This window comes from Myotis nattereri (genome assembly GCF_964212035.1).
Source record: "Myotis nattereri genome assembly, chromosome: Y".
In the NCBI taxonomy this organism is placed as follows: domain Eukaryota; kingdom Metazoa; phylum Chordata; class Mammalia; order Chiroptera; family Vespertilionidae; genus Myotis; species Myotis nattereri.
The window spans coordinates 4978136-5002677 of record NC_138094.1 but is presented as its reverse complement, the minus strand read 5'-3'; the positions used below and the strand labels follow the sequence as shown (position 1 = coordinate 5002677).

General features: G+C 46.6%; 1 protein-coding gene across 1 annotated transcript; it reads right to left on the bottom strand.

Annotated features, from left to right (window-relative positions):
* Positions 1-968: 968 nt before the first annotated feature.
* Positions 969-23706, bottom strand: LOC308512301 (cyclin-Q-like; the record flags this gene model as incomplete). Its single annotated transcript, XM_081082086.1, has 2 exons — positions 969-979; positions 22899-23706. The coding sequence occupies 2 exons, from the start codon at positions 23704-23706 to the stop codon at positions 969-971; spliced, it is 819 nt and encodes a 272-aa protein (XP_080938212.1).
* Positions 23707-24542: the final 836 nt, after the last annotated feature.

Sequence of the window (24542 nt, the reverse complement as noted above, 5' to 3'; positions counted from 1 at the left end):
TTGAAGCAACATTGGGTATATGACATTTTTAAAGTTTTTAAAGCAAGTTTTTTATTGATATCAGAGAGGAAGGAGTGGGAAAGAGAGGAAGGAACATTAACAATGAGAGAGAATCATTGATCCTCAGCCCTCCGTGGGCACCACCCTGGGAATCCAGCCTGAAACCTGTCATGTGCCCTGACAGGAAAATGAATCCTGAAGCCTCGCTCATAGGTCCATGCTCAACCACTGAGCCAGGCCGATTGGACTATGTACTATATATTTTGAACAAAGGAGAAAGGGGGGGACATTATTTTCCAGAAGTGAAAATGGGCAATTTGCAGGTAGTTGAGGAAGAACAGAACACACGTGTCAGGAAATTTAAGAAACCATGAGACAAGGGTTATCTAGCCAACTAACACCAGTCTGAACCCTCTTAGCCAACGGTTAAGAAATAAAGGAAACCAAGTTTCTGCCACCCTGAAGCTTCTTTGGGGGATATTGATTTTCAGCTGTTTATTAAGTAGCCAAAGTGTCAGAGAGCACCTTTGGGCACCCCAGCACCCTACTGGCCAAAAGAGAGAGAGGGAGAGACCTTCTTCAGAAGATTGTTGCGTTTGCCTGATTGGAGTAAAACATGGTAAACAAGAGGGCTTCAGCACATGTCTATTAGCTAGATACCCCTCCTCCCCTGTCACCATCAATCAGGAGTGTGGGAGCGGTTCCCAGACATTGTTGGTCCCAGGAGGCAGGGTTATAAATTCCAGTGTCTGCTGTGTCCAGTACTGGAATTGGTGGCAGTTCAGCTCACCCAGCACACCTCGTAGGCCCACAGCTGGACAGGGCAGAGGCTGGGTCCAGGATGGCTGGGCCCAGGGCCTGGAGAAGAGGGGGAAATGCAGAGGAGAAGAGGGGGATGACTCAGGTGAACCTGGAGGGGAGGGAGAGGCGTCAGTCCAGGCACCCACATGAACTTGCCTTGGGAATGGTCACATGTGTCCTGAGGAGAAAGAAGGGAGTAGAGCCCAGGCCATGGGGGAGACCCCACCAGGACAAATAATTGCCAAATGCATCTAGGAAAGAGGTGGGAGAGCTAGGCTGAATATGTAGTTCCAATCTACACAAATAAAAGAGAAACATGGTAATTGGCGTACGACCGCTACCCTTCCCATTTGCTAATCAGCGAGGTATGCAAATTAACTGGCAGCCAACATGGCCGCCGGCAGCCAGGCAGTTGATGCAAACAGGGAGGCTTGCTTGCCCCAGCATGAGGATGCGAAGGTTCCCCATCTGCAGCTGGGGGGCTCTGAGCTCCTGAAGCAACAACTCCAAATGATACAATGTTTTAATTATAGAGGCTAAAGGATGGCGGTTAATTTGCATACTCAGGCTGCAAGCTGAGCGAAGCCATACAGCCCTGAAGCAGCAGGGCAGAGAGGCCACAGGGCCCCGGGAACAATGGAGCAGACAGGCCTCCTGGCCGGGGATAAGTGGAGCCAAGAGGCGTCAGGACCCCGGGATCAGCAGAGCAAGAGGCTTCAGGACCCCGGGATCAGCGGAGCCTAGAGGAGTCCCGGCCCTGGAATCAGCAGAGCTGAGAGGTCTCAGGACCCCGGGATCAGCAGAGCAAGATGCTTCAGGACCCTGGGATCAGCGGAGCCGAGAGGCCTCCCTCTCCAGGTTATCAGTGGAGCTGAGAGGCATCCCTGCCCCTGGGATTAGTGGAGCCAAGAGGCCTCCCTGTCCAGGTTATCAGCAGAGCTGATAGACCTACCGGCCCCTGGGATTAGCGGAGCCGAGAGGCCTCCCTGTCCAGGTTATCAGCGGAGTCGAGAGGCCTCCCTGTCCAGGTTATCAGCAGAGCTGAGAGGCCTCCCAGCCCCTGGGATCAGCGGATCCGCGAGGCCTCAGGACCCCGGGATCAGCGGAGCGAGAGGGGTCCAGGCCCCGGGGTCAGCGGAGCAAGGAGACCTCCCAGCAATGGGATCAGCGTGACAGGGGGAGCGACCAAACCCCTGATCGCCCTGCAGCTCTGTGCATGACAGGGGGCGGCGCCCCAACTCCCCAATAGGCCCTGCTCTGTGCATGACAGGAGGCGGCACCCCAACTCCCCAGTCGGCCCTGCTCTGAGCCCGACCAGGGGCTGAACCTAGGGATTGGGCCTGCCCTCTGCCACCCGGGAGCAGGCCTAAGCCAGCAGGTCATTATCTCCCGAGGGGTCCCAGACTGCAGGAGGGCACAGGCTGGACTGAGGGATCCCCCTCCCCCGAAGTGCACCAATTTTTGTGCACCGGGCCTCTAGTATAAAATAATAGAGTTGGTTCTTGTTTGTTTATTTGTTTGTTTCTGCTTTTTATCTGCTCTGCTCTAGGTGACAATCCCAGATCCACTGGGGCTGAGAGCAGTCGCCTCATTTGTCCTCATTCCTCCATCTATGTAGCTGGAAACCTTAAACTCTGCTAGTTCATAGGCATGGGGAACGTCTGGAGGAATGGCAGGGTAGGGACACACAAGAAGCCAGCCTCACCACCCTGCTGTTACGCCCCGCCCCCACGACCTCCCCATAGCCTATGGTGAAGAGATGCAGGGTCACCTGCATGACAGGGACACAGTGTCCTCTGCCCACTCTCTCTCTCAGATAAGGTCTCACAGTTTGCAGAGTCTGAATATTCCCCAAGTCTGAGCGAGGAAGAGAAAGGCAGCACAATGTGTCTGAGGCTGCCTGTCACTCCTTGAGCCAAGTTAAGCAGAGAGAGGTTTGAACCACACAATGAGTGTTTATCCAAGGATGCGGTCAGTATGGGGAGAGCAGTCCCTCACCCTGGAAATTCGGGTCTCAGCCTCTTGGGGAGAAGATAGCTACCTGTAGCTGCCAGCTGCAAGTGTCACATGCAAAGGGGAGGGGAGGGCCTGCTATCTGCCCTTCAGGAGCTCAAAGGCTGACCACAAGGTGTCTAATCTTCCAAGACTTTAGGAACAGCTCAGCCCCTTCCTGGGATGAGATTGGAATGGTCAGGCTTCCTGAGGAAGACCACAGGATGGGGTCAGGGTGCGGCAAAGCTGCCAAATCAAAGCCTGTCCTGTGCCTGGTCTCTTCGCAAAATGCAATGCTTTTCTGAGTAGTGGGCCATGGAGGCAGCCTGTTTTCAGTAGAGCCTGTTTCATCCTCCAGTGTCCCAGGGCCTCGTATTTATAGTTTGTAAGTAATGATTAAACAACTGCGGCTCTATTCTTATCACAAGCCCTTCCTCACTAAGAGAAGCTGATTTCCAAGGACGCCCAGGAGATGCCTCAGGCCAGCTTGGATGACAGGGCTGGGCCTCAGCTTTGCTCTTCCCCTCTCCCTCTCTCCTCACAAGCCTGGCTTTTGTCTCCTAAAGAGACTATGGAAAAGCAGGCAGCAAAACCTGTCAGACTGAGCATGCCAGGCCCCCTGTGCCCCCTTGAGGCGCCACCTGAGAGGAGAGCCCTGGGTTAAGGTTCTGCTAAGGGGCAGCTCTGCCAGAGCCTGAGCACCAGGCTGTGGCTGGTGCCTCCCCACCTCTCCTCAGCTTTGTTGGCCTGCTCCTCCTCAGGAGCCTCCTGCCCACTCCTTCTGCTTTCAGGCCCAGGTGTGACTTTGCCAAAGGGATTTGTTGGTGAGAGGAGAACCCCTTCCTGAGGGGGCAGGAAGGCAGGGAGGCTGCCATCACCTGAAGGCTTAGGGGAGGTGAGCAGAGCAAAGGCTGTATTCGGGGCTTGTCAAAGAGCTCTGATGACCCAACCCCAGGGGTAGACTGAGGAGGGCACCTGTGGAGAGAGACAATGTAATTGCATCTGGCCAGCTCTCCTCTGCCCCGGGAGTTACTAAAATGTCCCCATCCAGACAGTAGGGACAGTGGGCTAGCCCAGGGCAGGGCGCTCTTTTCTAGACAGGGGGCTGCGGTGGGGTGGGAGTGGGGCGCCAAGCCTGGCCCAGGGAACAAGGTAGGTAAGTGGCAGCCACAACCACAGAGGGAAAGGGGTCCCCAGAAACACAGACCAGGGGTGGCGAGTGGGAGGTAAGCTGGGGGTCGCGGCCTCCTGTTTCTCCCTCCACATCGGGACCGCCCCCACCCTCATGCCTGGAAGCACAGGGTCCCCCTGACAGTCCCCCACCCTCTGCCAACCCTTGCAGCCTGGTGGGTGTGGCACAGGCGCCCCTGTCCCCACCTTCTCTGGGCCTGTTAAAACACGCCCCCCCCTCCGGCCACCTGATCTTGGTTTGTTCCTGATCTCGTGATCCCTCGAGATTTCGCCCTGGCAGGAACCAGGGCGCAGCCCCAGGAAGCTTGCCAGGTGCAGCCCCCCACCTCTTCCTTCCCTCAGCGTCCCTGCTGTGCAGGAGTCCACGTGGTGAGGAGCACGGCCTGTGGAAAAGGTAAGAGCACACTCTGGGTTCATGCTGTCTCCGGGGGTGAACATGCTGTCTCCAGGGGTGAACTTGCTCTAGTCACTGGCTACCCCCAGCCCTTCCCGAGTCGGCTTTTTCCATCTGGAAATGAGTTCCCACCTGGTTGGAGTGAAGGCCTGAGGTCCAAACCTGGCTCGCTGGCGTGAGGCCTGCCGCTTGCTGCGCCAGAGTGGGAGCTCGCTGAGGGGACTTACACGCAAGAATTCATGGAACTCTGGCTTTGTCCTTTATTGTGTGACCTCAGCTGGCCGAGTTTGCAGTTGACCTTGGGGGCCCCCACAACCCCCGGCGCCAACTCCCCCGGGATCTGGGTCCTCAAGTCTGTGGGCTCTCAGGCCAGCCCAGCCCTGCTCAGGGCGTGGGGGACAGAGAGGGGGCCGAAAAGAGGCTGCTGGACGGTGGGAAGTGTCCGGGAGGGACAGGTCGCTTTCCGCAGAGCACCAGGGCCGTCACTCATCATTGTCCTCTGGTTCAGCTGGTGAGAAAGCGGTGGTGAGGCTGGGAGATAAGAGGTGATTCCCACTGAGAGCGGCAGAGCCCTCTCCTGGCGTGAGTGTGCGGGTGCCTGAGTGTGCGTGAGTGTGAGTGTGTGAATTCTCACCTGATGATATGTTCCTGGGTTCCTTTTCATTCCTACTACTGATTAAGGTATTACATGTGTGTTCTTATCCCCCACTACCCCCACACCCCCACCCCCACCCCGCAAGCATGCCCTCACGCTCACCCCCTGCTGTCTGCGTCCATTGGCTAGGCTTATAGGCATGCATACAAGTCCTTTGGTTGATCTCTCCCCCGTAGCCCCACCCTCCCCTACCTTCACTCTGAGGGTGATGGTCTGATCCATGCTTCTCTGTCTCTGGATCTGTTTTTGTTCATTGGTTATGTTGTTCATTATAATCCACAGATGAGTGAGGTCATGTGATATTTCTCTTTCTCGGACTGACTGACTGACTAGATTTGCTTAGCATAATGCTGTCCAGCTCCATCCATGCTGTTGCACATGGTCAGTGCCCCTTCCTTTTTTGTGGCAGCATACTATGCCAGTGTGTAGATGTACCACGGCTGTTTAACCCACTCATCTGCTGACCAGCACTTAGGCTGTTTCCAAATCTTAGCTATTGTAAATTGTGCTGCAGTGAACATAGAGGAGCATGCATCCTTACAGATTGGTAATTCTAGGTTCCTGGGATATATTCCTAGAAGTGGGATCAGTGCGTCAAATGGGAGTTCCGTTTTTAGTTTTTTGAGGAAACTCCATACTCTTCTCCATAGTGGCTGCACCAGTCTGCATTCCCACCAGCAGTGAAGGAGGGTTCCTTTTTCTCCCCATCCTCACCAGCACTCGCCCTTTGTTGATTTGTTGGTGATAGCCATTCTGACAGCTGTGAGGTAGTACCTCCTTGTCCTTTTGATTTGCGTCTCTTGGGTGATCAGTGACTCTGAGCATGTTTTAATGTGTCTCTTGGCCTTCCTTTTGTCCTCTCTGGAAAAGTATCTATTTAGGTCCGTTGCCCATTTTTGTGATTGGGTTGTTTATCTTCCTTTTGTTAAGTTGTATGAGTTCCCTGTAAATGTTGGAGATGAAACCCTTATCAGAGAGAACATTGGCAAATATGTTCTCCCATGCAGTGGGCTTTGTTGTTGTCTTGTTGATGGTTTCTTTTGCTATGAAGAAGCCTTTTATTTTGATGTTGTCCCATTTGTTTGCTTTAACTTTATTTTCCATTGCCCCAGGAGCTGCGTTGGTGAAGAGATTGCTTCAGCATATATCTGAGACTCTGCTGCCTATGGATTCCTCTATATATTTTTCTGGTTTCCAGCTTTCTGTTTAAGTCATTATCCATTTTGACCTTATTATTGTGCATGGTGTAAGTTGGTGGCCTAGTTTCATTTTCTGCATGTGTCTGACCAAATTTCCCAGCACCATTTATTGAAGAGACTGTCTTAACTCCATTGTATGTTTTGGCCTCCTTTGTCAAATATTAATTGAGCTTATTGGTTTGGATTGGTTTCTGGGTTCTCTGTTCTATTGCATTGGCCTATGTGTCTATTCTTGTGCCAGTGTCAGGCAGTTTTGAGAACAGTGGCTTTGTAAAACAGCTTGATATCTGGTACTGAGATCCCTCCTACTTTGTTCTTCTTTCTCAGGATCGCTGCAGCTCTTTGGGGTTTGTTTGTTTTTTAAATATATTTTATTGATTTTTTACAGAGAGTAAAGGAGAGGGATAGAGAGTTAGAAACATCAATGAGAGAGAAACATAGATCAGCCTCCTCCTGCACACCCCCTACTTGATATGTGCCCCCAACCAAGGTACATGCCCTTGATCGGAATCGAACCAGGCACCTTTCAGTCCGGAGGCCGACGCTCTATCCACTGAGCCAAACCTGTTTGGGCTCAGGGTCTTTTTTTTAATTACAGATGGATTTTTGGAGAGTTCATTCTAGGTCTGTGAAATATGCTGTTGGTGTTTTAATGCTGAGTGCATTGAACGTATAGATTGCTTTGGGTAGTATAGCCATTTTAATGAGGTTGTTTCTACCAATCCATGAACAAGGTATGTCGTTCCATCTGTTTATGTCTTCCTCTATCTCTTTTTTCAACATCTTCTTTTCTGAGTGTAGGTCTTTTACGTCCTTAGCTAAATTTATTCCTAGGTGTCTTAATTTTTTTGGTGGGATGATACATAGGATTCTTTTTTCAATCTCCTTTTCTGTAAGTTCACTATTGGTGTGTAAAAATGCCATATATTTCTTGGCGTTAATTTTGTAGTCTGCTGCATTGCCAAATTCATTTACTAAGTTTATTAAATTTTTGAAGGAGTGTTTGTGGTTTTCTATGTACAGTATCATGTCATCTGCAAATAATGACAATTTACTTCTTCTTTTCCAGTTTGGGAACCATTTATTTCTTTTTCTTGTGTGATCGCACTGACTAGGACGTCCAGTACTGTGTTGAACAGGGGTGATGAAAGTGGGCGTCCCTTTCTTGTTCCTGTCCTAGAGGGAAATGGTTTTTGTTTTGCACTTTGAGTATGTTGTTGGCTGTATGTTTGTCATATAAGGCTTTTATTATGTGGAAGGATGATTCTGCTATTCCTACTTTGCTGAGTGTTTTTATCAGAAAAGGCTGTTGCACTTGGTCACATGCCTTTTCTGCACCAATTGATATGATTGTGTGGTTTTTCTCCCTCAAATAGTTTATGTGATGTTTCACGTTCATTGATTTGCAGATTTTGTACCATCCTTGCATCCCTGGAATAAATCCCACTTGGTCATGGTGTATGATCTTTCTAATGCAATGCTGAATCCAGTTTGCTGAATTTAGTTGAGGATTGCAGCATTAATGTTCATCTGGAATATTGGCCTGTAAGTCACTTTCTTTGTAGTGTCTTTTTCTGGCTTTGCGATTATGGTAATGCTGGCTTCTTAAAAAGAGCTTGGAAGTATGCCATCCTCTTGAAATATTTGAAATAGTGTGAGAAAGTTTGGTTTTCCTTCTTCTTTGAATGTTTGGTAAAACTCCCCTGTGAAGCCATCTGGTCCAGAGCTTTTGTTTTTTGGAAGCTTTTTGATTACTGTGTCAATTTTATCAGTATTTATCGGTCTGTTCAGGATTTTTGCTTCTTCCTGATTGAGTTTTGAAAGCTTGTCTTTTTGTAGGAATGTGTCCATTTTATTGAGCTCGTCCAGTTTGTTGTAGTAGAGTTGTTCATTGTAATTTTTTATAATCCTTTGTATATCTGTGGGGTCGTTTGTTACTTCACCTCTCTCATTTCTGTTTTTGTTTATTTGGGTGCTCTCTCTTCGTTTCTTTCTGAGCCTGACTAGAGGTTCATCAATGTTGTTTATTCTTTCCAAGAATCAGCACTTGGTTTCATTGATCTTTTATATTATTTTTTTTTCATCCCTACGTCATTTATTTCTGTTCTGACCTTACCTTTATTATCTCTTTCTTTTTGTGTACTGTGGGCTTTTTTCTCTAATGGAGAGACACTCTGAAGCCCAGGACAAAACAGCTTTTATTTACTTGAATACACATTTGTCCTTTAGCAAAGCAAACAGGCATATCAATGGTAAAGTTTGGTAAACAATAGAAGAATTTTCATGTTAGGAGGTTGCCTTCAGCCATTTTTCCCACAACAGGATAACAAAATGCTGATTTTCTGCCATGCTGAACATCAAAGTCCATTCGCCTTCTGTGGGACTTCTCCCATTGATATGTTAACTACTTTTGGTCTTTACCCCATCATTTCCCCCTGTTTGTTTTCTTAATTAATTTAGCAAGGTGTATGCCATCTTCTGGGCTCAGATCCTTTTAAGACTTGTGATTCTGCTTCTTCAGACTGGAAGAAAACATAGAAGAACAAGAAAGAGAGACAATATTGGTTATTCTAAAAAGCAAATGTAAGGAGATTCAATGAAAAGGATTGAGTTCTTTCATGTCCTTTTAAATATCGTTTTCAGGTATTTAAGGAATTTGTCCATAGTAGGCTTCTTTTTGGGCTATCAGTTCTTTATGGGTCCCTTTCTAGTCACTGTTCCCTTGTGACATGACAGCAATGATGTTCGAGTTCTGGATGGTGGGCAAACGGTGAGAAATGACAATGCAGGTCTGACCTCTTTGGGCTTTGTCAAGAGCCACCGGCACCTAGGCACAGCTGATGACTGCTAGCGTGGCAAGGCATGGTCACCATCCCCCATCTCTAGATGTTTCTCCTCTGTCTCCTCAGCATGTTGCTTGGGGCACTGCTATCTGTAGTTGGAGTAGTCTGGTCAGTTCCTCTCTCAGAATCATGTTGCAGGAATCCACACAGGCTTGGAGGAATTTTGTGGAAATACACAAGCATATCCTTGACCAAAGATTAATAAAGGGACCCTTCCTTAAACCAGATTCGGTACCTTTCCATTTAACCAGACCATTTTGCTTTGGCTTATTCTGACACCAGTGTAATTCTATGGGTGTCTTGCCATCAGCATTACAAGGGTAAAATTTAAAGTAATTAAGGCTTGGTGTGGTCTACTTACAAGAGATGTCTTCACTATTCCGCCACTTTTGTTTTCCAAGTTGGGATTTTAGAGCCCTTGTAGTAGATGTAACATGCAAGGAGGGCATTTCTTCATAATCTGTTTTGCCGGCTGTACAATATTTTGGCAGGCTGATGTAAAAGCTTGTGAAATTCTGTGACTTGCTTAATAAAATAACTGACAGGCATATTCATTTCCTTTTGTTAAAGGACCAGGACTTGTTCAAATAGTATAGAAAGGCTTCGGTCACTGAGCCATTTAAATTGAGTAGTTGCAGTTCTGTTTACCAAGCCAGCAGCATAAGTAGATAAAGAGAGAATATGAAGAGGCTTTTGGAAATCCTGCAAGTCAGCCTTGGTCGTTTCTAGTTTGATTCTTTGCACAGAAGTGTGACTGGTCTGCATGGCTTGGTCTGAATTCATTGCAGTATAAGCAGCTTTACCATGAGATGAACTATCAGTAAAAACAGTGACTTCTCCAGGAATAGGTTTCTGCCTATTCCAACTATGTTCCCCTGAATATTCTTTTATTTCCATTTGCTAATTTAAATCAGGCTAAAACAAGGCTTATTTCCTATCTTCCTTTCTTATTGGGTGGGGACAGTAAATGACACTAATTGGATTTCTGCTATCAGTCTTTGAGTATATTGACATAATTTTTTTTTAGGAAAGCATAATGCAAATTGTTTTCTTTTTGAGGCCTGATACATTTATTTTTATATGCAGTTTTCTAGATATTTGAAGGGAATCTCCTTCCGTTTCTTCTTCCAGAGAAATTTCTAGGCCACAGTTATGGAGTTTCTTTTAAAAGCCTTTTTCTTTCTTTTAAATAGTGCTACAAACTTGGTTTCTTTTCGGAAATACCAATAGGAGAGAGATATGCTGGCCAATGCTGTAATGCATGCAGATTAAGTAAAACTATCTTTTTACTTATCGTGTCTTATTAATGGTGAGATTTAATGCTTGAATGAGTTTTTTTGTGTTTTTTTTAAAGATATTTTTATTGATTTTTAACAGAGAGGAAGGGAGAGCGATAGAGAGTTAGAAACATCAATGAGAGAGAAACATCAATCAGCTGCCTCCTGCACAGTCCCCACTGGGTATGTCCCCGCAACCAAGGTACATGCCCTTGACAGTCTTCTTTTTTTGTTCTGGTGAGACTTCTTCTCCAGATGTCCCATATTGGGCGCCAGAATGTTGCAACCTTTTGCTGCAATGATTCAGGATCTGGGAAAGGAGCTGCACACAAATGAATACACTAGACAACAACTATAAATTTAGAAGGCATTGGGGAGCCAGGCGGAGACCTTTTTCTCTTGGGGAGAGGCTCTCTGAAATGCAGCACCCATCAGCTTTCATTTACTTGGCTGTAGGTTTCTCATATATGCCCTTTAGCAAAGCAGACAGGCATATCAGTTGTAAGGTTTAATCATCAGGTTAGCAAGATTCCCTTCAGCCATTTTGCCAACAGCCGTGTAATATACTGCTGATTTTCAGCCCTCCTGAATATTAAAGTTCATTAGCCCTCCATACACACACACACACACACACACACACACACACACACACACACATATACACACACACATACTACTGTGGTCTTTGCCTCAAGCACTTTACTCTGAGGTTTGACAGTGTGATCAGTGCTTCTTTGTGTCTGGATGTCTTGTTGTTCATCAGCTAATGTTGTTCATTATATTCCACAAATGAGTGAGATAATGTGATATTTATCGTCCTCTGACTGGCTTAATTTGCTTAGTGTAATGCTCTCCAAGTCCATCCATGCTGTTTCAAATTATAAGAGTTCATTCTTTGTTACAGCAGTAGAGTATTCCATTGTATAGATGTATCACAGTTTTTTCATCTGTGCATCTGCTAATGGGCATTTAGACTGTTTCCAAATCTTAGCTATTGTAAATTGGGCTGGTATGAACATACAGTTGCATATATCTTTCCTGATTGGCCTTTCTCATTTCTTGGGATATATACCTAGAAGAGAGAACACTGGGTCAAAGGGGAGCTCCATTTCTAATTTTTAAAGCAAACTCTATATGGTTTTCCACAGTGGTTGCAGCAGTCTGCATTCCCACCAGCAGTGCACAAGGGTTGCTTTGTCTCTGCATCCTCACCAGCACTTGTGGTTTGTTGATTTTTTTCTGACAGCAATTCTGACAGGTGTGGATGGTACCTCATTGTCGTTTTGATTTGCATCTCTTGGACTGTTCGTGCCTTTGAGCATTTTTCGTATGTCTCTTGGCCTTTTATAGGTCTCCTTTTAAAAAGTGTTAATTTAGGTCCTTTGCCCATGTTTTGATTGGATTGTTTATCTTCCTATTGTTAATTTGTGTGAGTTCCCTGAAAACTTTGGAGATTCAAAACTTATCCGAGATACCATTGGCAAATATGTTCTCCCTATGCAGTGGGCTTTCTGGTTGTTTTCTTCGGGATTTTGTTTGCTGCGCAGAAGTTTTTTATTTTGACATAGTCCATTTGTTTATTTTCCCCTTTGTGTGCATTGCCTTTGGAGCTGTATCAATAAAGATACTGCGAAGACATCTGATATATTGCTACATAGGCAATCTTATAAGTTTTTTTTTTTTTTATAGATTCTCATCTGATGTTGAAGTCCATCCATTCTGAGTTTATTTTTGTGAATGGTGTAAGTTGGTGGTCTAGTTTCATTATTTTGCATGTATCTTTCTAATTTACCTAACATTTATTGAAGAGACTGTCTTGACTCCATTGTATGCTCTTGCCTCCTTTGTAAATTAATAATAGAGCGTAATGACTTGGGTCCACTTCTGGGTTCTCTGTTCTGTTTCAGTGGAGGATATGTCTTTTCTAGTGCCAGTAGCAGGCAGTTTTGAGAATGGTGGCTTTATAATATAGCTTAATATCTGGTATTGTGAGCCCACCAACTTTTTTCTTCTTCCTCAGGATTGCTCAGACTATTTTTACTCCATTTGAATTTTTTCGAGGATTTTTTTTGTGTCTGTGAAATATTCTGTTGGTATATTAATGGAGATCACAATGAATCTATAGATTGCTTTGGGTAGTATGGACATGTTAATGAAGTTAAGTCTACCAACCCTTCAACATGGTATATGAATCCATTGGTTGATATCTTTATCTCCATTTCAATGTCCTGTAGTTTTCCAAGTGCAGTTCTTTTACTTTCTTTATGAATCAATAAAAATGTACAGTTTTTAATTATAAACCTTGTTTTCTATCAAAATTACTTCTTGCGTGAATTGTGGGACACCCTTTACTTAGGCGACTCCTGTGAAAGGGCCATTCGACCCACAAAGGGGTCGCAACCCACAGGTTGAGAACCGCTATTCTAAAATGTCACTTAAATCTAATGGATCCAGTGTGTCCTTTAGAGGCTCTGCATCCTTGTTATTTTTTCATATGGAAGATCTATCCAGTGATGTCAGAGGGGTGATAAATGTCCCTTACTGTGACTGTCCTTTTGTCACACTCTCTGTTAAAGTCTTCTAGAATTTTTGTTTGTTTTGATTTTTTGTTTGTTTGTTTGAGACATATATATATTGAGGTGCTCCTATGTTGGCTGAATATATGATTACTAGGATTATATCGTCTTGTTGGTTGGTCCCTTTAGTATCATGCAGTGACCTTTATGTCTCTTGTGATGGCCTTTATTTTAAAGTCTATTTTGTCTGATATGCATATTGTTACTTCGGCCTTTTTTTTCTTTTCCATTTGCATGGAAATTTTTCCCATTCCTTCACTCTCATCCTGTGTGTGTCTTTTGTTTTGAGATGGTGCTCCTGTAGACAGCATATACTTGCATCATGTTTCTGTATCCATTTTGCTCCACTACACCTTTAGATTGGAGCATTGACCTATTTACATTTAGGGTTATTATTCATAGGTATTTATTTATTTATTTCCATTTCGTTTCTCTGTGGCTAAGTTTCTGTCTCTGTTTCTCCTTCTCATTACAGCAATCTCTGTAGCATTTCTTGTAAAGCTGGCTTGGAGAGGATGTACTCCTTCAGCCTTTTTCTGTCTAGGAAGCTCTGTATTTGACCGTCTATTTTGAATGAAAGAATTGCCAGATATAGTAATCTTGGCCTCAGATCCTTACTTTCCATTAACTTGAGTACTTCATGCCATCTTCTTCTGGCCTGTAGAGTTTCTGATGAGAGATCAGGAGTCAGCCTTCTGGGAACTCCTTCATAGCTAACAGTTTTCTTTTATCTTACTGCCTTGAAGATTCTCTCTTTGTCTTTAATTTTTGGCATTTTAATTATGATATGTCTGGTCACGGGTTTGTTTGGGTACTTCTTCTCTGGGGTTCTCTTTGGCTCTTGATCTTGTGTGGGATTTTCCTTTACCAGGTTAGGTAAGTGTTCTGCCATTGTTTCTTCAAAGACCTTCTCTATGCCTTTCTCCCCTCCTGCCTCTTTTGGCACACTGGCTATTCTAATACTGTTATGTAAGTGGTCCTCCTGTTTGTTTGTTTGTTTTAAATCTTAATTTTTCTGTCTTTTTTTTATTGGATGATATTTTTAACTCTGTTCTAAATCAGTGATTGGATCCTCAGCTTTCCCTAATATCTGCCTATTCCTTCTAATATGTTCTTTATTTGTATTATGTCATTTTATATCTAGGACTGTTCTTCTTTTCATAGTCACTATATCTTTTTTCATGCTGTTGAGCTCTTTTTCCTTCATAACTCTAAAGTCAGATTCAGATAAATGTCTTCTCTGTGCTTCATCTCTCTCTCTATCTGGAGAATTCTCCAGTTCTCTCATTTGAGGATTGTTTATTTATTTCCTCTTTCTGGCTTTCTGTGTGGGTTTGTGGTGACAAGTTAGGTAGACCTGTCTGCTTATCAGTCTCTAGTGCAGAACATTGTTAAAGGATGTTTCTGACTAATTAGGTCAGACAAAGACTCAAAGCCTCCAGAGACCTCCTCTGTCTATAGACTGATAGGATTCCAACTTAACTTGCCTCCAAGGCAATGGTCCTCAGGTTATAGCAAGAGTTTGTTTCAACAGGGTGGGGCAGTTGCCTCTGTGTGGAGGTTAGTTATTATTTATAATCTCTTAAGTGTCCTCAGGGGAAGGTGTTTCCCAGTAGTGTGTGTTAATTGTCTCCCCTCCAGGAAAGGCAAATGTCTGCATGGGAAAGATTTTCTCTGCTGCATGAGGAAATGACTCCTCCCAGGAAGCTTGAAGTGTCTGTCTTCTGTGCTGGAACCCTTGACTCCCCAGTTCTGGCTTTTACCCTCACAGCTCCAGTCCACTTCACCCTCCCTTTGCCAGGGCACAAGGTGTGTGGCTCCACAGGGAAATTTGTGCGCTGGCTCTTTAAGAGGATACCTGAATTTCTAGCTGTCTCTCCCTGGCAGACAGTGCCCTGCTGCTATTCACATCCACAGGTTATATGGGTACCCTCCTCAGTTCTGGTGCTCTCTGCTAGGAGGCCCAGCTTGGGGATTGGACCCAGATTTCTCAATGGCAGTCCTCCACAGCTGAGATATCTCTCCGAGACTTCAGTTGCTTTCTGTGGGTGTCAGGCCTGCCCCTTCAAGCCTCCTCTCCTCCTACCAGTGTCTAAGTGGCCTCCACCTTCGGTCCTCGGTGTCAGGGTTCTCTCCTGTGAGTTTTCCATTGATTATTCAGGAAGTTGTTCTGTATTTTAGTTGGAATATCAGTTTGTTCCTGGGAGCATGTCCCTGTAGCATCCACTTATTCTGACACCATTCTTTTAAATATATTTTTATTTATCTCAGAGAGAAACAGAGAGCAAGTGAGAGTTAGAAACATCAGTCATGAGAGCGATTCATTGATCAGCTCGCTCCTGCAAGCCCCAGACTGGAGATTGAGCCGACACTCAGGCAAGTGGCCTTGACCTGAATCGAAACTGGGCCCTTCAGTATGAAGGTCGGTGATCTGTCCACTGTTCCCAACTGACTAGGGTTCTGCCACATTTTTCAATCTTCTTCAGAATCCCTCTGCATTGTAAAGTCCCTGCTAACATTCTTGTCCAATACGCTCCTTTTCATGTGGTTTCAGGATGGATTTGTGCATGAAGGCCCTAATGTCCTGTGAGTGCACCTTCTGATCAATAGCACCGTCAGGAAATGTGCACTGAGGCATGCTCAGTAGGCATATAGTAACAGAAACCTGCCATGTCTCTTACTGTTTCTGTTTCTGTTTGGATCATGATGGAGCTCAACTAAGGCTCTTGTTTCGAGTAGGGGTAGGCAGAATATACTCTTCATTTCAACCCGTGTTCTTCTGAGAAACTTTGGTAGTCGTGCCCTACTCTAATATGTATTAGGCCATTCAATTATAAGGCCAGATCTTTTTGTAAGGACAAGGCATTTATTTTTATTGAGTGAAAATTCTAATTAACACATTAATATATAAAGATATAATTTGTACTTCCTACAACCATATACTTATTGAAGAAATATGGAGACCAAATAACTACATCTTAATCAATAGGATACAAGTACAGTAGTTCCTCGCGTTACATTGTTGACGCGTTCCTGCAGTGGGATGTAATGCAATAATCGCGTAAGTCAGAACCCACCTACATAAGCACATATGTCACTCACATGGAGCACACATACACTGCAGTAATGGTGTGCAACAGTAAAAAAAAAAAAAAATTAGAAGAAAGATAACAATTGCTGACCTTTCTTGTGGTAAATGAATAATAAGAAAATATAAAGCACATATGTACATACGTAGAAATATCAAACTTTTTTTTTTAATAAATAAATGGGGAATGGCAACGTAACCACAAAACTTATGTACTTCGAGACCAACGTAACCCAAGGAATGTCTGAATTATCACAACAGGCTGAAAAGTGATCAGTGTGGATTCAGATGGCCTGTTTTTAATGAAAAGAAGGGTGGAAAGGGACACTTGAGTCAGGCATTGAAAGTTGCTAAATCAGAGTGTGCACATAGTTGTGAAGAAATAAGGTAAAAGTGACTTATTCATATTAGTAAAGAGATGTTTTAAAGTCTAACATAGAGACCCTCACTATAAATTATGTTGGAAAATTGAAAGTATTGATAGCATCAGTGTAGTTAAGAAGAATATGCCTCTGCACTTGAATATAGACAAGCAGCCTTCCCATTTCAATTTTGGATGAGCTAGTGAGCAAAGAAAATTAGTGAAAGGCTCATTTAGGAGCATTAGTGGAAAGAATTATCACTGAAGCATAGTACTGTTTGTGGGACATGTAATATTTCTCATATTTTGTGGGAGATTAGTGCCCTTCATATAAGCCATTAAATAATACCGCTAAAGAGCAGTAAAATCTCAATGGCCATCATTACCAAAATTCAGGTTATACCTTTAAATTATTCAGCATTAGAAGAGAACCATGCTAAATCGGTGATAAATAATACAATGACTAGAAGCCCGGTCAACGAAATTCAAGCACCGGTGGTGTCCCACAGCCTGGTCTGCACCCTCACGCAATCTGGGACCCCTTGGGAGATGTGGGACTGCCAGGTTAGGTCTGACACCTCCTGAGGGATTTAGCAATGCACGAAACGGCAGGCAGCCGGACAGTAGCCCAAGCGGGAGCCAGGTGCTCTGTTCCCGCTCATCCAAGCCCCACTCCACCTGCCACCACTGCTTCGTAGCCTTGTCACATAGGCACATAGGCAGCAGAGGCTCTTGCTGTCACAACTGCACTTTCCAGCCATTAGCCCGCCTTCTGGCTGAGTGATGCTCTCGCTGTGGGAGAGCCTTGACCACCTGGGGGAAGCTCCTGTGTTGAGCGTCTGCGTCCTGGTGGTCGGTGTGCATCGTACCAACCACTCACAATGTCGCTTACGCTTTTATATATATAGATATGTGTGACCAATTTGGCATGTCCTGGCCCAATAGAATATTAGTAGTCACGGATCATATCTTGCCACTATTAGAATACCAGTGGCCAGGTGCATGGATTTGTGCCCATTGAAAGGAGATTAATTAGAAGAAATATTTTAGTACGGCTATTTGCCCTTTCTCTATAATAGCAGTGTCAACCAAATTCAGATTGACAATGACGATTTGAAACACATGCATGCAAATGGCGCCAGCAAGAGCTTCAAACGTATGGCACATGCACGAGTCACCTTAGCCATATAAATGTGTGTGTGTGTGTGTGTGTGTGTGTGTGTGTGTGTGTGTGTGTCTTTAGATTGATAGAGAATAAACTTGCTTAATTAGACCTGCTTTCTGATTTAGCTCAACTTTTTCCAACCCATTGAATCACCTTAACTTCTCTTCCAGGTAATTGTCAGCAACACAGCAGTAAATGTCAACACAAAGCACATTATTATTGTAGTTCATGCGGGGAGAACAACGGGTAAAATATTTCACTGCAGCAGTGTTTGACTTCATTCAGCACAGTGAGAAAACCTGAAGTCATTTTCAAGTTCCACCATTTCTTCCTTCTTTTCGGTCAGGTCAAGATTCTAAGCTTGCAAAATCTGTGTTTTCTGGCTAATGAAGAGATAAGAGGATACCTCCGAGTTACCATCTACCTACACCAGAGCTTTGAGTGAGGGGCGAGGTTGCGCAGGGTGACACCCACTGCCCCGTCCGTGATTGGAGGAGGCTTTTGAGGAGCCCACCCAGAAACAGCAGGCTGGGCCTGGCTAGGTGCCTTCTGTATCACATGCTCACATGACCAGCGCCTGTGCATGAGCCCACTGTGCCCACACTCAGCACACCAGGGCCTGGTTGCATGCACCAGTGAGCAAGCACCTTGCCTGGACTCAGCAGGCTCTGCACCACCTGCTCCTTCACAGCACCAGTCTCAGAGCCAGGGGGCATCCAGAGTCAGGCTGTGTTGGTAGACTGAGGGGCTCCTGGGGGCAGCGCGCTTCCTCTCAGTTCCACTAGGGGGCCTTCAGCTGCAGGGCACCTGAGGATTCACAGGGCTCCCCAGGGCCATTGCACCAGGAAGGACAGGGCAAGCAGGATGATCCAGGAGGCTTTTAGCTTCACCTCGGTGCAGGGAAGTGGTTATACCCAGGACCCAAGGGCAAAGGAAGTTCAGAGGGCAGCTTTGGTGCTGGAGTGGGAGGACTTCATGCAGGTGGGGGAGGCTGAGACCCTGGAGCTGAGGTTGGACACAGGCCAGGATGTTGGGCTTGATCTTGAGTGCGGGAGAGGGGAGGACTGGGTGGCTGCAGAGCAGTGTGTGCAGGGAGAGGAGAGGGAGGTGCAGCAGGGAACCCAGAGTGAGGAGCAAGGGGAAGACAAGGAAGGCCTGGGGGAGGAGTTCCAGGCACAGGCTCAGTTTATCCTGTGGACAGAGGGCCTTCTGCAGGTGGTGCCATGGCAGGCCAAGTGGGCAGGTGAGGAGGTTTTCCCAGATCTACAAGTGGGGAGGCAGGAGGAGGTGGTGAGTGAAGAGCTGAGGCTGGAGGCACATGCTCCAGGTGACCCACAAGGGAGTGACCACCAGGAGGAGGGGTGGATGGAGGAGCAATTAATTGCAGGGGAGCAGTTTGTCCTGCAGGGGGAGGGGAAGTGCACCATGGAGGCAGTGGAACAGGTGGGAGAGGTGGAGCCTCAGTCCAAGGCCAAAGCAAAGCCAGAAGAAGAGGAGCCAGTGCAGCAGGAGCAGGCCCAGTCAGGGCCCGGGGCCAAGTTAACCTGGTCCCCTCTGGAGGTGCTCCAGCCCCTTCAATTGGAGATGGAGCCCATGAACGAGCAAGCCAGCAGTGCCTTCTCTCCGCTCAGGTGCAGGACTCGGCAGAGGCTCAAGCCCTATTTCAAACGGAGAAGCCTCAATATCCGGCGCATCCCTGGGTTCTGGCTCACAGCTGTATCCTTGAGGGTAGAGGAGCAGGATCACAAGGAGCATGGGACAGAGCAGGAGAACGTTTTAAGCGGGGATGGTTCCCATAGAAAAGAACATTGAGGACAAGCTAGGGGCAGTGCGCCCCGGTCTGGCCCAGGATCCTGGAGACACCCTCTGTCTTATACAGGCACCAGAGAAGCATTACCAGGGGATCCAGGGACAGAGCTCCAAGGCAGAGGCACGCATACACCAGGGGCTGATGCCCACAGACAGGGCTGTGTTGCCCGGGCTGTTCTGGGACTAACTAACGCTGCCTTTCAGGCCGTCTCTATGTCCAGTTCCTCAGTCAGAAGCACGAATGGGTGATGTGTAGCCTGTCAAGCCCTCAGCACAAAACAATCTGGTGGGCATCAGGGTCTGTCAGGAAACAGAGTGGTGCTGTGCCCCTTTCTGCCCTTGATGGAGAAGGAGTGGCCTTAAGGGAAGGAGAGGCCAGGCCAGGCTGCTCTTTCTAGCTGGTCCATGCCCAGCTCCCAGGTTGCAGGCTCCTTGACCCAAAGCAGTTTGTCAACCACCCAGAGTTGTTGGCCATGACCAGCGTCCAAGATGAAAATATGCTCGGCCATGTGATTGATTTGAAGGTAAGTGCACCTGCTCCAAGGAGTAGTGGAGGGCAGGTGGGGAAATGGCCTGTCCCTGAAAACAGCTACAGGCGGCAGCACTGGGCTGCGATTTCACTCCCTGGATCCACTTTCCTTCTGCAGGTGAGGGAAGTCAGGCATCCCTGTGGTTGCTGCACCATTAGCCTGTACTTCCGCAGCAACCCCTACTTCCGCAACCATGTGATTGTGAAGGAGTATCTCATCACCCTCACAGGTAAAAGGAGGCTGCCTGCATGGGTTGCAGCTGGTGGTGGGCAGGGATGGAGGGCGATGTACCCAGCTTCACATACCCCTCTCCTGCAGGATACAGGTTGTCCCGTGCCACTCCCATTCAGTGGTACCAGCATTGTGAACGAGAAGTCTACAGCCACAGGCTCTAGGACAGCAGCGCCAGCTTCTTCTACTGGTTCTCTGACCACAGTGTGACAGCATCTGGCAGGATTGCTGAGGTGGGATGTCACTGGCCATGCCAGCATACAGCTTCCTGTGTCCGCCTGCTGCTTGGGATTCTATTCTGGTCCCTGTGCTCTCCTAACCCAGGTCTGTTTGCCCTACCAGATCATCAGCAAGGACCTGTGGCTCAATCCCCTGAAGTACTATGAGAGGATGATGGCCCGTAGTGAGTGGACAGGACGGGTGAGGAGGGGCTGCCTGGGCTCTCCCCTGGTGTGCTGCCAGGTTCCTGGGCCATTATTTTTCTCTCACAGGGACACCTGGATGCTGGGAGGGAAACAGCCTGTAACACCAGGGCCGCAGGGTGTGTGCCTGAGACAGGAACTACCAGCACAACAAGGGCAGTGCAATTTCAGTTCAGGCAGGGGGGCTTAGGCAGGAGGAGAGAGTGTGCATGTCCATTGTCACTCAGAGTCAAAGCAGCTTACCTCAGCCCCTCCTCTGAACTCTCCCTCTAGGCCACCCACAGCACCTTCAGGCCTTTCCACCTGCCCCTCAACAGGGGCTGCCATGACATGTTCTTCCTATACTCCTTTCCACAGGTGTCTGCGGATCTTCCTCATGCTGAGGCCTAGGCTGCTGTGCTGCCATGCCACATTGCCCTGTTGCTGCTCACCACCATCTCCTATTTCCCCAGGGTCTCCTCTTCCTCCTGGGGCCAGTGGGATCGGCCTGCTCCTCATCAGTATCTTAGGGGGCAAAGTGTGGGCCACAGAGCTGGAGGAATCTTTGTTTTGCAGCCTTGTCAGAGGTTCTTCAATCCTTTTATCCATTTACGTTTTCCAAGGAGAATACCTCATTTGTTTACCCTCCCTAACTGGAAAACAGGGCAGCATGCCATGAGGAAATAACACACTGCTTCATTTTGTATGCAGTTCACTTCAAAGACTTCATGCACATATGGTCATAGACACCCTGGGAAATTTAGGGCCATGAATATAACTCACCATCCAAACAGACTGCTTTTCTGTGTTTGTAGTAAAATCAGACAAGAAATCCCATGTTGCAGAACACTTTCTTCTGAAATTTTTTTGTAATGTTAGTGTTTAAGTTTTTACAAAAATTAATATATATGTCTCTTTCTTTTTTTCTACTGACCTTCCCTCTGGCTTCCTCTATCTCTAGTCTCTTGTTCTTGTCACCCACTCCCAGTGTCTTGCCTCTGTTGGTCTGTTGGTTGGGCTTATATTCTGAATATGTTAACAATACAATATGTAAAATTTAAACATTTAAGTATATTGTAATTTAAATCAGCACTTAGGAAGCAACCTTGTACAATTCAAACCTTGCCTCCAATCCTGAAACTTCATAATGGTACCTACAATTCTTGATCCTTCCCCCAAACCTACCATTTGCTTTTTGTCATTCTTAAATAACAGAAGCCAAATTCCTTACAATAAAATATTGTCTGTACCTTATCATTTTTATTTTCAGTGTCTAATTCTTCTGTCACAGGGGCTTCCCCTCTGACTCCCCGAGTGCCCAATCAGGTGAGCTACTGTACTGCATGATTCACTCTCTCTTGCATACATGGTGTATCCTGTGATCCCTGCCAACACCACACTCAGGACCTCTTACAGGGGTGTCCCATCGGCTGTTGCAGTAATTGCCGTGCCCCCATCATACCCATCTCCTGTGTGGCTGTAATAATCATCACAGGAACTGGGACACCATAAGTCAGAAGGGGCCTTCGTGGTGGTGGTGCCCAGTTTTTTATTGGAATGTTGATCTTCCTTTTGTTTAGTGGAGGAGTTCAGTATGAATTTTGGAGAATAGGTCCTTATCTGATATAACATTGGCAAATATCTTCTCCCAGGCAGTGGACTTCCTTGTTTTGTTGTTGTTGTTGTTGTTGTTGTTGTTGTTGTATTTGTTGGCCGCTTCTTCTCTGCAGAAGTGTTTTAATTTGACGTCGTCCCATTTGTTTCTTTTCTCCTCAGTTTCCATTGCCCTAGGAACTGTATCAGTAAAGGTATTGCTGAGACAGATACCTGATATTTTGCTTCTTCTAAGATTTTCATGGTTACCCACTTACTTTTAAGTCCTTTATTCATTCCCAATTTATACTTGTGTATGGTGTAAGTTGGTGGTCTAGACTAATTTTTTTTGCATGTATCTGTGCTATAAGTCCAACACCAATTATTATTATGTTTTTATTTTGGCTTTCTAATATCTTCAATGAAACAAAATAAAATTTCCTCTATGTTAATTGAGTCATACTTTCTCTAAATCTGGCCTTTTAAAAAATCCCCTGGGGCCCAGTCCCATCCGTTCTTTTGATTTTCCTTCCACTGATCGCAAACCTCGGCTGTAGTCTGCGTCCTTTCAAAGGACAAAAGCAGACCCAGAGGCCTCAGAGCTGCCCGCAGCACCCTCCTGCCCGCGGCACCCTCCTGCCCGCGGGAGGTGCAGCGCCCATCCCCATCTGGACCTTGGCTGCCAGGGAGAGTCAAAGCCTGAGAATCAAAGTGGCAGCATGTCATCGCCTTCACCGGCCTGTCTCCAGCAGCACAAAACCAGTCCTCCCCGCCAGTGCTCTGGGGACCGGCCCTCAGGGCGATGTGGTGGCGCTGTCCCCTGGCAGCCGAGTGTCCCAGGCTTGTCTTTGGGGATCTCTGTGTCCATGGTATAAATGCGAGTGAGATCTGACACAATGTTATCAATGATTGGCTTGGTAAGGTCGCCACTAAACACCTGCCACCATGGCTTCTCGGCCATGGCCTCAGCGGGCACCTGGTCCCCATAGACCTGCAGGGCCAGGTGGAGCACCGCCACCGCTATGTGCTGAGCCTGGAACCGGAAGCACAGCCCCCCGCGGTAGCTGTCCCGCAGCAGGGCCCAGGCAGTGACGGAGATGGGGGTCCGTTGCCAGCTGTAAGGATTCAGCCAGTTCTTGAGAGAAATCAGGTAGTGGAGCAGGTACCTGTGTGGGTGCTGAAAGGAGACTTGGAAGCGCAGTACCCGCAGCACAAGGAGCTCGCACTGCACAATGCTGTCCTGGATCACCCAGACTACGGAGTCCATCTCCAAGGGCTCGCTGCCTGGGTGGAAGTACCTGTTGGACACGTTGATGATGTCACGGGTTCGCAGGGGCTGTTCTTCCACTTTGCCAGCCAAGTAAAGGGCAGACATGGCGACCAAGTAGGGGTCATAGGCGTCCAGGTTGATCTCGCAGAAGAACTTATGGTAAATGGCACAGGCGGTGGCGAGGGGAATGGACTGCATCCCTAGCTTGACACCTGCCTCCATGATGAACCTTGTCACGCGGAAGTGCACCCTCGCCTGGGGTTCGGGCCACCCCTTGGCGCCTGGCGCCGCGTCCTCCTCTCTGCAGCTGTCCAGGCTAAGGTCCTCCATGGGGCCCTGCTGGGAGGCCCCAGACCCCGCGGGAAGGGCAAGAGTCTCCAGTGCAGTGCCTGTGCCAGCAGAGTCCTAGCCCAGTGCGCAGCCGCCCCACCGCGCCCTGCCCCGCCCTGCGCTGCCCCACCTACCCAGCCCTGCCTAGGCCTGACTGCCATCCAGGTTCCACCACCAATTATTGAAGAGACTGTATGACTCCATTCTATGCTTTTGCCTCCCTTTGTCAAATATTAATTGAGCATAATGGTTAGGGTCGACTTCTATGTTCTCTGTTCTGTCCCATTGGTCTTTATGTCTGTTTTAGTTCCAGTAAGAGGCAGTTCTGAGAATGGTGGCTTGTAGTATAGCTTGATATCTGGTATTGTGATCCCTCCAAATTTGTTCTTCTTTGTCCAGATTGCTGTAACTATTTGGGGTCTTTTCTTAAATTCATAGGAATTTTTGGAAACTTTTTCTAGGTCTGTGAGATACGCCATTGACATTTTAATGGTTAATACATTAAAACTGTACATTGCTTTGGGTACTATGAACATTTTAATGATGTTGATTGTACCAAACCATGAATATGGTATGTTCTTCTATTTGCTTTAGTCTTCCTCTATCACTTTTTTTCAATTTCCTGTAGTTTTCCAAGAACAGGTATTTACCTCCTCAGTTAAGTTTATTCCTAGGTTTCTTAAATTTTTGTTGCACTGCTAAATGGCATTTTTGTTTGTTTGTTTCTATTTCTGAGTTCATTATCCGTGTATCAAAAAGCCATAGAATTCTGGGTGTTAATTTTGTACCCTGCTACATTGCCAAATTCATTTATTAAATCTCCTAGTTTTTTTGGT